Raw genomic sequence first — 14,034 nt, 5'->3', positions numbered from 1 at the left:
AGTATTGTCCTTTTGACCAACTTAAAGTGCATCTCTAAATGAAGTTGCTATATGATTAAATCAATAATTGACATTATTACACCCTTCATAAACACAACTAAGTATAAGTATTTATGATATAGAAAACTATTTGCCTCTCTGTATCTAGGCAGAGCAAAATATGGCTAATTATATTTACCTACTGTCTGTGGTGCTTCATGTTGGCTCCAAGAAAAAAAAAACATTCGAATCAGCCACAGCATTTAATTGCCAGGTTCAATATTATGAAAACAAAGTGGCTAATTCTGAAGGGGGTTGCACATCAATCAATCAGAGCTGGAAGGAACCTTGGAGGTCGTCTAGTCCTCTAGCCCCTTGCTCAAGCAGGAGACATGTGACTGTCCAGTCTTTTCTTTAAAATCTCCAGTGATGAAGCACCTACAACTTCTGAAGGCAATCTGTTCCACTGTTCTCACTGTTAAGAAGTTTCTCCTTAATTCTAGGTTGCTTCTCTCCTTGATTAGCTTCCATCCATTGTTTCTTCTCTTGCCTTCTTGCCTTCTGCCATGGCAGTGGCAGAAAGTGGTAAGCGGCAGAAAAGTTCCTTGGCCTTTGTAGAGTCAGGATTTATTCTATCCCTCTAATGTTAGGTTATCACATTTTGCTAAACCAGGTTTGTTGACTTGCTCACAGTAGGCTGAGTACATGGTAAAGTACTATCAAATAAATCACAGTATAGCTTTGTGCAATGTGTGCATACAACAGAGGATATCCCTGGATCTAGTTGGCTATTCTAATCATCTGGAGGGCCTTTATAAAGAAATGAAACTTCTTCAGGTCATCACTTGAGCCTTGGTGGCACAGCAGACTAAAGCACTGTTAAGTAACACCAGCTGCCTGCAATTACTGCAAGTTCAAATCTCACCAGGCTCAAGGTTGACTCAGCCTTCCATCCTTTCGAGGTAGGTAGAATGAGGACCCGGTTTGTGGGGGCAATAAGCTGACTTTGTATTTAAAAAAAAAAAAAAAACACTGCTTGGGGTCGGGGGGGGAGGGGCGAAAGCCCTACTAAGCAGGTATATACAAAAGTATGAAGGCTACTGCTTAACGCGTTGTAAGCCGCCCTGAGTCTCCGGAAAAGGGCGGCATATAAATCGAACCAATAAATAAATAAATAAATAAATAAATAAATGATATTTGAATTATGGTGGCTCTCCAGGAGATATTTTTTTATTGACAAAAGAACTTCACTTCTTATTGGATGATAACTTAGATCTTCTGTATCAAAGGGTAAAAAGAAGGAAGAGGACTCAGTGCAATTCTTTGGACTCCATTTGCAGTTTTCTCTGCTCCCTTATATGAGGCTGAAACTCAGCTTTCCTGTCCAGCTTGCTTCCAAAACCTCAAATGATACAATGGCTGACCTCAGTGCCTTTCTTCCTCTTCTGTCTCACTGGTTGTGAAGACCACAGAAACATTTCATAATGGTGAGTGCCCAGCTTTTGGGCTGTAAGGGGGACAGACTGGGTTAATAGACTTGTGGATTCCCTTTGAACCCTGTTTGCACCTGTATATCCTGAAGTCCTGTTTTGACTTGGAAAGAAGCTTTGATAGCAGGGGAGAAAGCAGAGATGGATACTACTGAGATAGAAAATACTATAATCTTTTCCAGTATGCCTCTCTAAGGACAATTCATTCTCACAGAAATGCGCAGGTTACCCCAATCCATGACTTGAATAGGACAATAGTGAGTAGCAATAGCACTTATATACCGCTTCACAGTGCTTTATAGCCCTCTCTAAGTGGTTTTACAGAGTCAGCATATTGCCCCCAACAATCTGGGTCCTCATTTTACTGATCTTGGAAGGATGGAAGGCTGAGTCATCCTTGAGCCGGTGAGGTAATGGCAGTGAGCAGAGTCAGCCTGCAATACTGCATTCTAACCACTGCGCCATCACAGCTCATCCTTCAAGCAATAAAGGATTCTCTTCCCACTCACTCTGTCCCTCATATCAAAAGTGTGATGCAACAGAGAACCATCTTAAAAAGCTATGGGGTTGAAATTCTAGACATTAGATGTGTTGTCCTAGAGCAGGGGTCTCTAACATTGGCAACTTTAAGACTTGTGGACTTCAACTCCCAGAGTTCCTCAGCCAGCAAAGAGTGTAAGTCCACAAGTCTTAAAGTTGCCAAGGTTGGAGACCCCTATCCTGCATGTGAGGAAGGGAAGGCATTGGAATATGTCATATGATCTTAGACACATACATAGCTGTGTCAGCCTCCTTCACCTTTGAGAAACCTGTCACTATGGATAGGTCACTTGCAGTGCACTCCCAGTGCACTTCTCCTCCACACTTCCAGGGTTCCAATATTGATATCTCATGGCAAAATGAAAGGCAGGGATCTCTACGCTTATTGGTGTCCTGCCTATGAAGTTTAAGAATGGATCCAATTCTCTCATTGACAACAAGTTCAAGTCTTGCAGGCTTGAACCGGGATATGAAGCTTTGGGCAGAGACAAGGTTGCTGTGACGTTTTTCTGAGCCAAAACATTCTTTTCCCTCCTTTGTCTGAACAATCACACTCGCCATCAATATCCACAGAGTGCCCCAGAATAGATGTTCAATTTGGCCATTGTGGAGGATGCCAAACAGTGACCAGGCTGCCATTAGAGCTGCTACTTCCAGGGGGGGTGGGTGAGAAAGAAAAGAAGAAGGTTCTTCTACTGTTATATACTGCTTTTATCTTTTTAAAAAAATATCTTCTCCTTGGAGAGATGTTGTACAATGTTCTTTTGATGCATGATATTAAAGAATCCAATCATATTTATTTAAATTTATAAGCCACCCAATTCCAGTGATCTCTGGGCAGATATTGATCTGGAGCATCTGCTGAGTGCTCCATTTGTGGATCTCAATGATTTATGCAATGCAAGATTAATGTTGCTGGCTGGTGATTTCATGCCAAGGAGCTTTTCATGCATTTTCTAGTTCTTCCAAGATCGCTTATTGTAAAGTGTATAATTGTAATATACTTTAACATATGTTTGTGGGTGGAATAGGAGTGAGAATCTGGAGTCCAATCTTCCATCGTGGTTTGGGGACCTTTATATGTTCTCAGACAATTCTTGTTTGCAGAACTGAAGTGGTGGTGACAACTCTCAAGATCTTCTCCTGAACTGAATTCTCTGTTCCCATGGCAGCTCATTTCCCCAGCAGTTGCCAAAGGCCTGAGCCAGCTTGAAGCCTACACTGATACACAGAAAGGAAGTGGTGGCTTTCCAGATGGACAACTGACAATTTGTGAATTTACAGGATACCAGTTCCAAATGGGCTGTCCAAAGTATAAGTGAAAAGACAGCATCCTGCAAATTCTGGATCCCCTACTCGCCTTTGGGAAAAGCCATGGTGAGCCACATGTTCCTTGCCCCAGTACACAAAGGCAAAGCCCCAGCTTTACCCATCCAGTGTGCCCAATACACACAACACACTACATTGCTGTATAATAGATACCATAGAGGAAGCAAGGCAGCTTTCCAGAGGCATATTTTCTCAGTGATGTTTGTTATTTCCAGGCCCTAACTGAGATATCACTCTATCAACCTTTGTGAGTGTGACTCATTTCATGAATGAGATATCACCATTGCCTCTTGGAGAAGTGAGCTACAGTATATCAACAAGAGTGAGGTTCCAGCCTAAGACCTATTCACTATGACTTAGCCCCCATGTTGTAAAGACTCAATTACCTGGACCACAATTTCTGAGAAGTTCACAATTGAGGACATAACACCCAAGCGAAGGAACAACCTGTGTCTCTGAGAAGGGATATCTAGGAGATGAAAACCAAGAATGTGAAGGTGCCCCCTAAGACCTCAGCACACAGACTGTTTTGTCAGGAGGCACACTATTGCTTCTTCTGTCATATGTTGCCATCACTGCAGAAGTGAAACCTAAGAGAGAAATGATGGGGAAGAATGAAGGTAGGGCCTGGGATGGAGTTGTCTATTGTGATCTCTCCTTCGAGGTCAGTATGAAGAACCCATCAATCAAAGCAAGTTCTAGAGTCTAGACCCATCTTGAGCAACTGTGAATTGGGTGGCTAGTAGCTTTGCTGTTCTGAAGGAATGTGTTTGCTTAGATTCTGTACCTCACTTTCTTTTTTCATACTTCTACTGTGAGGACAAATTCCACTCTGAAAGTTGTGGTTGAAAAATCCATCAGCTTCCTCACAATTCCTCTCTCACAATTTCTACCTCTGAAGGACTTGAAGATGGTTCCCGTTTTAATAACGCAAGAGAATGGGGTGAGATGGGAAGACTCAGCTCTCCTCCTCATACCGGGCAATAAAGACAATTTCATAAAATGTCTTTCAACTATTTTTAAAAGCAAAATCTAGATTATTTGTGCCTGGAGATTTGGAGAAGGGGGTTGCTGAATCCATTGGAAATACCCACATGGGAGACAGTGAGTCATCTATTCATTTTTCTTCTAGATTCCTTACACTTTGATCTCATTTCCACATGGTACATAGCTCAGGGGTTAAAGACCAGGGGTGAAATCCAGCAGGTTCTGACAGGCTCTGGAGAACCAGTAGCGGAAATTTTGAGTAGTTTGGAGAAACGGCAAATACCACCTCTGGCAGGCCCCAGGAATGGGATAGGAATGGAGATTTTGCAATATCCTTCCCCTGGAGTGGGGTGGGAATGGGGATTTTGCAATATCCTTCCCCTGGAGTGGGATGAGAATGGAGATTTTGTAGTATCCTTCCCCTGCCACGCCCACCAAGCCATGCCCACAGAACTGGTAATAATTTTTTTTGAATTTCACCACTGTTAAAGACGCTGAGCTCATCCCCTTAAAGACTGACAGCCTGGGTTTAAGATTCAAGCACCGTGTGACAGGGTGAGCTTCCATTATTTACTCCAGCACCTGCTCATCTAGCAATTCAAAAGCATGCAAATGCAAGTAGATCCTTAGGTACCACTTCAGTGGGAAAGTAACAGCATTTCCTGCACTTCAATGTATAGTCATGCTGGCCACATGACCATGGAAATGTCTTTGGACAACGCTGGCTCCCTCAGCTAAGAAACAGAGATGAACACTGCCCCCTAGAGTTGGACATGACTGGATAGGGGAAATATTTACCTTTATCTTACTAAGGCAATATGGTCTGAGTTCAAACATCAAGCAAAGTCATAAACCATGACTTCAGTAAGATCTCTGCAAGATGGTGGATGTACATTGCAGTCCAAGCCCTGCCTATTCTATACAATTTATACATATACAGTATATGACCCTTGGATCATGATGTGAATCCTATCCATCATAAATTAAAGGAAGTTTAAATAGAATTGTCGCTAGTATCTCTTTTTTGTTGAATGAGATTGGAACTGTTCTATTTCCTATATATTTCCTATATAATGTCAATATTTACATTATGACATTATTGTCAAATAATAATTGTGTACTGAAAAGGGAAACAGGAGAAAGAAAAATGGTAAAGTCCAATCACAAGCGTCAATTTTCCCTGAAGACCGCTCCAATTTCCCTCCAAAAAGGCACAGATGTGTCCTACAGGTGGCAGTATAAAACCATCCTTAATCTTGAATATGTATGTATGTATGTATGTATGTATGTATGTATGTATGTATGTATGTATGTATAAATCAGATTTGGTTTGAACAGAGACCAGGGACCTCTGCAATTCATAGTGCTGTGGGCTAGATTGAGAAGTCAGAAAAATATCCTGGATGAAGCTAATGGCAAGCTACTTCTGCCAAGGAAACCGGGAGTTTGGCTGGACTTCTTTGGGATCTGGTGATTTTCATTATTGACTCTGAACGGGGTAACTTCTCCCTAAATCTGACTTTGAGAAGCATACAAACCCATAGTTAAAACAAAATCACAACTATGAAACACTTAAAAAAAATAAAAACAAGATAAGCAAGACAACAAAAACAAGATTGTGGGAGACCACTCATCTAACCATAATACAACCACTGCACAGACTCCCTGTCAAATACTGAAGATTGCTGAAGAAACACATTTTCACAGACTTCCAAAAGGCTAACAAGGAAAAGGATTGGCCAGTGAAGTTGCTCCCTTTACTCAAGCTTTCCAGTAATTAAAGCCTGGGCTGCAAAACTCCCCATGATTTCTAAAGCAGAAACGGTTACTTCTCGTGTCTCTTAATAGCCATCAGGATTTATACAACTCAGATTTGGGTGCTCTAACTTAACATTTTGATGTATAACAATAGCACATAGATTATATACCGCTTTATAGTGCTTTACAGCCCTCTCTAAACAGTTTACAGAGTCAGCATATTGCCCCCAACAATCTGGGTCCTCATTTTACCCACCTCAGAAGGATGGAAGGCTGAGTCAACCTTGAGCCTGGTGAGATTTGAACTGCAGGCAGCCGGCAGTCAGCAGAAGTAGCCTGCAGTACTGCACTCTAACCACTATGCCACCACAGCTCATATGCCACTCTCTGTAAAAACATCTCTTTGTGGCTAAATCTTTGTAACTCAGGCTTTGTGGATGCTCCATCACTGGAGGTTTTTAAGAAGTTATTGGACAACTATCTGTCTGAAATGGTATAGGGTCTCCTGCTTGAGTAGGGAATTGGACTAGAACATCTCCAAGGTCCTTTCCAACTCTGTTATTCTGTTATTCTTTTCAGGGATTTTGTATGATACTTCAGTTTGCTTTAATTCTTGGATTACTAGATTAAGAAACTCCCTGGATGGTGTGTACAATTGTGCATTTGGGCTGCAAAACTCCAACATGCAGCTAGATGGAGGCAAAGGGATACATTTAGATTTTTGCTATCATATAGTGACTTTCTGGTCCACGATTATTGTGGGGATAAAGTTGGAGAGGAATATCATGTGTTCATAGAAAGAAATGAGAATGTGTCAAAAGTGTATTTATGGAAAGCTATTTTCTCTGTAGAATAGGCAGGTAATCTGACCATTATTATGAGAACTTTGTCAAGATGTCTTGCCTTTTCAACACTTTCAACAGGAAAAGGAAAACATAAATCTGACACAATTTTGCATTACAAAGTGGACAATTAGAACAACTTCCCCTATAATCATTTGCTTTTAATTACCCGGAGTTGATTGTGTTCTTTGATGACATGTCATTTGAGGAGAGGAGAGATCTTGAGGCCAGTAGATGGATATGAGCAAAACTTGCATATTATTTTTCTTTGCTTCATTTCATTTGGTAAATTGTCCCAAAATACAGTTCTCAAAATCATCTATAGTCCCATCAAGCAGAACTTCATTTTGGTAAGAGGTTGATGCGATTGCAGGATGTCTTTGAACAACAAAAAGATTTAGATTTAGAGAATCCCTTCCTTCCTAGGTATGGAAAGTCAAGAACATTGAATCAACTAAAGAATCCTGTAGGGTTCTTAAAAGAAAATAATTGGTAATAGCAGCGCTAGATTACACAAACTGTTCCTACGAGGAATGCCCAACTCTCAAACTAAATTGAAATGTTTGCTATCAAAGATGATTGTATATACATTTCCAATGTTTAAACTGATTTGGATGCTTTTTTGTAATATGCCATGAGATACAGCAAGGAAAGACCAAAAGTTTCAGAGCCTTAAAATGTAGCTGAATTTGCCAGCATGCAACAGCATGGGAGAAACAGGCTAAATCACACAATTCATTTGCAAGCAGAAGAGCCAGAAAAAGCATTCTAATGATACTGCCAGTGAGTTCATGAACAACATAAATTAGAAGAACTAATTCAGCTCTGAAGAATTATACATACATATATATATATATATATATATATATATATATATATATATATATATATCCATTTTAAAGGGAAATTAACAATAAATTTCAACCAACAGGATACTGTAACATCTCCATTCCCATCCCACTCTAGGGGAAGGCTACTGCAAAATCCCCATTTCCTCCCGATCAGCTTGGACTCGGGAGGCAGAGAATAGATGGGGGCGAGGCCAGTCAGAATTTTTACTACTGGTTCTCCGAACTTATCAAAATTTCCACTACCGGTTCTCCAGAACTGGTCAGAACCTGCTGAAACCCACCTCTGGTTTGAACAGAAAATGTTTGGCTTGCCATTTTGACAATAATATAAGAATATAAGATGGTACCGATTGTATCACTATATGTTATAATAAAAATCAAATTAAAAAAAAAAGAAAAGAATATAAGATGGTAGACTTCCGGGTTGGCTCTGCAGCGCCATGGACGGTCTTTTTAGACCGCCGCCCCTGCGATCCCGTTGAGCCGTTCTGACAGCGCTAATCAGCTGTCAAACGGCTTGAAAATCTCCCCTTCGGGAAAAGAAGGGGAGGAGAGCAGGTGGGTGAGGGTAGAGCTCCCCAAAAACCCCTGGATTAATTCCAGGGGTTAGGAGGGTGAGAGCTCCCCGTTCAGCCCACTGAAACTCCGGATCCGGGGGGACTCTGTTTTTTTTACAGAGCTAGGCGTTGCGTCCAATTTCTGCTGTCAAACAGAAGATTAAATGATTTCAAAAACAGAACAGAAGCAGGAACAGAAGCAGGAGGACAAGCTTTTTGCAAGTATAATACTTAACTCCGGGGATACAATGTTTCTAATTGGATTTTCTGAGCTGGAAGTAAAGATGGCGTTTCTTTGTTGCGATTTTAAAAGTGAAAGTTAGAAAGGAAAGTCTTTGCTAATAGACTCGTGCTCAGAGACTGGCTTTAAGTTGCTGGAATAGATTTTGAAGAGCTGTTTGGGAAAAGATTATTTCGTTTGGTGACTTATAAAGAAATTGCTGAAAGCTGCTCAAAAGGATGGCTCTGACTTTATGATTTTATGGTTGTGGGAAGAAAGAAAATCTTTTTAAAATAAAATGGCTTCCAAGAAAGGAGATCTTGAAAGTGCTGGAAGCTATTTGGAGGTGTCAGAAATGAAACAGTTGTCTGATTTACAGAGCTATAAGGATTTTGATGCAGAACTTACAGAATTTATAAAAGAAGCCATGAATAATCATACTGCAGCTATAAGTAATCAAATATCAATTCTTAAAGGGATAACAACAGAAATGACTGAGGAGACAAAAACAAGTACGGAGCATGATGACAATTCAGGAGATATTCTGATTGCAGCAGAGAAGGTGGAAGAATCTTCTCAAGAATTTTCGAGCTTATTCTCTGCTCTTTTTGAAAAAATTGATAGAATCTCTCAAAATTTCGACTTGGTTTGGAAAAAAGTAGTAAATGACCAGACTTTCGAAGTTTCAGAAGATGAAGGAGATTTGCCAGTGGTATTTATACATTTAATAGAAAAGAAACAACTGAACTTTCTTTCACAAACTCTTGACAATCTTTGGTTTTACAGACGAAGGAATGAACTGATTCATATAAGCAAGAAGAGGCGATTTGGGGGCTCTAAATCAGAGGAAATTTTCTCAAAAAGGGGACAATCTTTGCAGTTACATCAACCTCAAATTAAAATGAAAAACTTCCTCAAAATAGAAGTAGGAGGGATGCAGAAAGACTGGAAAAAATATAAAAAGAAAGCAAGAATGGAAGATTAACCTTTCCTTTTGGTTTTGCAGTTGTTCTACTCATGGTTAAAAATGATTATGTTTTAGGTGTTATAACTACTGAGGGGGAAAAAGTATAAAGTTAAATATTGATTTTTAAATACGATGCATTAATGGTTGAATGTAAGATTAATCCTTTTTGGTTTTCTAGTTTATGTATTAATGGTTAATTATGTTGATGATCTTTTAAAATTTTAAAAGTTGGAGGGAGGAATAATGAAGGGGGAAAATTTAGAAACTTAAAAAATGTAGAAATTTAACTATTGAATATCTAAGGTTTATTTTTTGTTATGAGATTTCAAAATATCTGTACTTTGAGAAAAGTGGGAGGGGGAAAATGTTTTTGCAAATGAATTGAATACTTTATTGATATATTAAGAGAATTATTAAGGTTTGAATGTTTAATATTTGTTAATGGTTTTAAAACTCTCAGAGTTATTGGATTATATGCTACTTTGAGTCTATAAAAAGGGAGGTTGATGAAATTGTAAAAGGGGAGTTAAGGGGTCTTGGGAGTTATTAAATCTTGCAGTTAGTTAGTTTATTTTAGCGAATTTGGTGAAACCTATGCCCTGTTTTTGTTCTGGGAAGTCGGGGGTGGGGGGTGGTGAGGAGGGGTTGAAGATTGAGTTTACCAAGGATTGATTTTTTTTTCTTGATGATAGTTTGAATGATTGTTTATATTGTATACTTGTTTGATCAGAAAATAAAAACTTTTTTATTAAAAAAAAAAGAATATAAGATGGTAAAATATTTTTTTGTTGACAGTTTCTATTTTGTGAGGACAATTATAAAGATGGGTTGGATCCAAATGTAATCTTACTAAGAAGAACTTCATAAGAGTCAGTGATTATTTTAGTAGGTCTAATCTACTCTTAAATGTTATCAAATTTGAATAAATAACAACAGGAGGTTCCTGTACATGAGGTGGGAAAATAGATAATAAATACATACTTAGTAGGTTTAGATTATTACCACTATCAGATTTCTGAAATATCTACACTCACCTGTTTGTTTTCAACAGCAGAATGACTGAAGATTGCATGTTTCTTCCTCATGTCTCTTTCAGAAGAAATGTATGTGGGCAACAGGAGTTCAGGTTATTATCCTTCATTCCACTCATATTTTATTTTTATTTATTATACCCATTTTGAGGAAGGCGGACTCCATAGTGATTCTGAGCCAACTCCTAGAAGACATTCTTCCCAAGTCCTATGACCCTGCTTAATTGACAAGATCTTGAGTGTGCCAATCTTGCTGACCTGACCAGATAAGTGAAAACATAGATGGTCCTTCAAATATAACTAGGCCGTATGCAAAGCAGGGCTTTATAAGTAATAACCAGCACCTTGAAATGTCCTCAGAAGCCAAATGGCAACCAGGGAACATGTGCACAGAATGCAACATGCCCATCACTGTCAGCATCACTGCCTTCTGGATGCTGAAGATGAGTGGTCTTCAAAGGCAGCCCTACATCAGGTGCTTTGCAGTAATTCAGATGTGAGATGACCAAGGTATCATGGCTCCTAACTGGTGAGGTATTCTGGGGAAAGAGCGAATCTCTGGCCCAAAGTCATCTAGACAACTTCACAGATGAGCAAAGATCTGTCTAGTCCAATTATTTAGCCATTGCACCACACTGCCTCTTAACAGTTATCCGTTCTATTAATTCTGGAATCAAAAGCATGCTTGACCATCATATAATCACAGGTAGTATTTGTTTTGGATTAACAAATTTACAGTTAATGACAAAACAAGGACTGCTTTTTTTATGCAGATCATCATGTATCCTGTTCTTTATTTAATTTTTGCACATCAAATTTAGAAACTGCCAATTTCACTCACAGAGCAATTCTAGGCACAGTTAAAAATGTAAAAACCATATAAATATTAGAAGGCCGTTAGTACAAGATAGAATAAAGTAAGAAGGGGGGGGTAGCTCTTCAAGCCCCTAACAAATTTTGAGGTTGCATGCTCTATGCGCACCCCAAGCAAGTTGGCAGAGCCAGGTCTTCAGGTACTTGATACTTTATCAAGGTTTCTGAGACCACCAGCACTCCAAGGATTGGACTACAGCTCCCATCATCCATATCCATCTACACTGTTTGACTGTTTGATGGGAGTTGTAGTTCAACATTCGGGTGAGCACTTAGCTGAGGAAGATGAACATAAACTCTGTATGTTCATTTTTTTAAAAAAACCAAAATGTGAAGACTCACATACTGGGTTAAAAATAAAAATTTGGTTTTTTTAGGAATCAAAAAAAAACCATGCTAAATGTGTAAGACACTGCATCAAATAAACTTCTCCAAAAAAACATACTTCTTCTATTTTTGATCTGGCACCCCATATTTGACATCAGCTGTTGATAGTCTGTGACTTCTGCAAAGCGTTTCTTAATTTATCCAGTGCTCTGTGGAGGGCAGCTTTCATGTCTGCATTCCTTAGGCTATATATGAAGGGGTTGAGCATGGGGGTCACCACAGTGTACATAACAGTAGCCACCTTGTCCTTGTCCCCAGAATAGGAAGAGAGTGGCCGGAAATAGACCCCAATTGTGGAACCATAGAAGAGGGTCACACCAATTAGGTGAGAAGCACAGGTTTGGAAGGCTTTGCTCCGACCTTGGCCAGAAGGAACCCGAAGCACAACTTGGACAATGCGAATGTAGGAGACAAGAATGAGAATGAAGTTGCCAATAATAATTGTTCCTCCTTCAAAGAAACTCAACATTTCACTGAGGCTCTTATTAGAGCAGGCCATCACCACTAAAGGCTGGAAGGCACAGAAGAAATGAGGTATCTCGTGATGATCACAGAAGGAAAGCCTGGACATCAATATGGTATGCAAGAGGGCATGAAGGTGGGCCAGCAACCATGCCACAAATACCATGATATGACACTGCAGTGGTTTCATCAGCACAGGATAGCGTAATGGCAGGCAGATGGCCATAAAGCGATCCAATGCCATGGCGCCCAGCAGGAAGTTTTCAGTGATAGCAAAGGCCAGAAAGAAATACATCTGGATCATGCAGTTAGTGAAAGCAATGTTCTTGCAGCTTGTGCGGAGATTATGCAGCATCTTGGGAACCGTAGTTGAGGTGAAGCAGACGTCCACAAAGGAGAGGTGACTGAGAAAGAAATACATAGGTGCATGGAGGAGCCGGGCATCAGAACGGATCAAAAAGATGATCAGCAGGTTCCCAGTCATGTTCAGCAGATACAGAACGAGGAAGGTAACAAAAAGGAAGTGCTCCTGTTCTGGCCGAGTGGACAAGCCAAGGAGGAGAAAGTCAGGGTGGCTGGTGTTGTAATTTTCACGATCCATGGATCTGAGCGTGGACAGAAAAAATTAATTGAATGCCAGGAGAAACAAGACTACCGGTGCATTAACCTCCTCCAGGTCTCCTTTTGGCATCAGTGACCATCATTTTTCTGGTGAACTTTCTGTTCTGTTTTACATTCCAACTAAGATATATCCAATGTATAGCACAATAGCAACCACAGGCAAACAGGCATGGGCTGCAAAAATCCAGAAGGCCATCTGATGGCAAAAAGAAATACAGAAAACTGTAAGTCTTTGCTATCATTTAGTGATTATCCAGTTTTGTAGCCCAGATTTGTTAATCCTAAAGAAAACACTGTGAATATGTAACACCTCAGAGTTGTTATGTACAACATTCGGAATGGGATGGGATGGAATATTTATTGATCTAGTTGTTTGATTATGGCATATCAAAAATATAAAACTAATACATATATACAAGTAGATACAAAGAACATGTTTGTAGTAATTCATCACTCTTACAGTTACATTCTGATCTAAATATTGTGTTCTCTTTGAAATGGCTTTGAAATAAAGAGTGCAATCCTACTAGTGATATACAGGTTCATTCCCAGTGAATAAGTAAGACAATTCCTCCTGAATTGCAAATTAATTCAGATATTAACTGTCTTACGTAGCTATCCTATCCATCCACTCTGATATAATAATCTGTTCCTACCCTGTGATTTATGTGGTCCTGATTTTTCTATTGTTTTTTTCCCTCAACCCATAAATATATCAATGAACAATAGTTTACAAAGGTAATGTTAAAAATCTAAGCAGGTATTATAAAATCAAAATATTAATATTAATATATCTAGCCATTTATACAATCACTTTTACAGCTCTTCTCATTTAGCTAGTTATCTGTAAATATTATAGAATTCCACCTATCGACTGATGGATATCCAAATACTGCCGGTGGTTATCCTAACCTTTTCTGATTCTAATTACTCTTGCCTAATTATCACAGCCTTGGAAAAGGGCAACCAAGGCTTCAATTCTATATATCAGGACTCTATATGCCTTCTAGATGTTTCATATGTAATTGTTATCAGTTCCAGACAGTAGTACCAATGGTCAATAATTATGGAATTGCATTTGCCAATCTCTGGGAAAAATAATTTCTATTCAGGTCAATAGGGCTTAGAATACCTTTCTAC

At 39.4% G+C, this 14,034-nt stretch overlaps 1 protein-coding gene across 1 annotated transcript; it reads right to left on the bottom strand.

The window, feature by feature from the left end:
• Window positions 1-11,886: 11,886 nt before the first annotated feature.
• LOC117675401 (olfactory receptor 1L4-like) lies at window positions 11,887-13,109 on the bottom strand. Its single transcript, XM_034433984.3, has one exon. It carries the CDS (start codon window positions 12,872-12,874, stop codon window positions 11,906-11,908), a length of 969 nt encoding a protein of 322 aa, XP_034289875.2. The 5' UTR covers window positions 12,875-13,109; the 3' UTR covers window positions 11,887-11,905.
• Between the last annotated feature and the right edge of the window lie 925 nt (window positions 13,110-14,034).

The sequence above is a fragment of the Pantherophis guttatus genome, chromosome 2 (assembly GCF_059756535.1).
Source record: "Pantherophis guttatus breed Tessera chromosome 2, ASM5975653v1, whole genome shotgun sequence".
Classification (NCBI taxonomy): Eukaryota; Metazoa; Chordata; class Lepidosauria; order Squamata; family Colubridae; genus Pantherophis; species Pantherophis guttatus.
Note: the sequence above shows the minus strand (reverse complement) of the source record. Positions and strands in the feature narration are given on the sequence as shown.

Coding starts and splice junctions, on each gene's coding strand:
- LOC117675401 (XM_034433984.3), bottom strand. CDS start 12,874: ATGGATCGTGAAAATTACAACACCAGCCACCCTGACTTTCTCCTCCTT.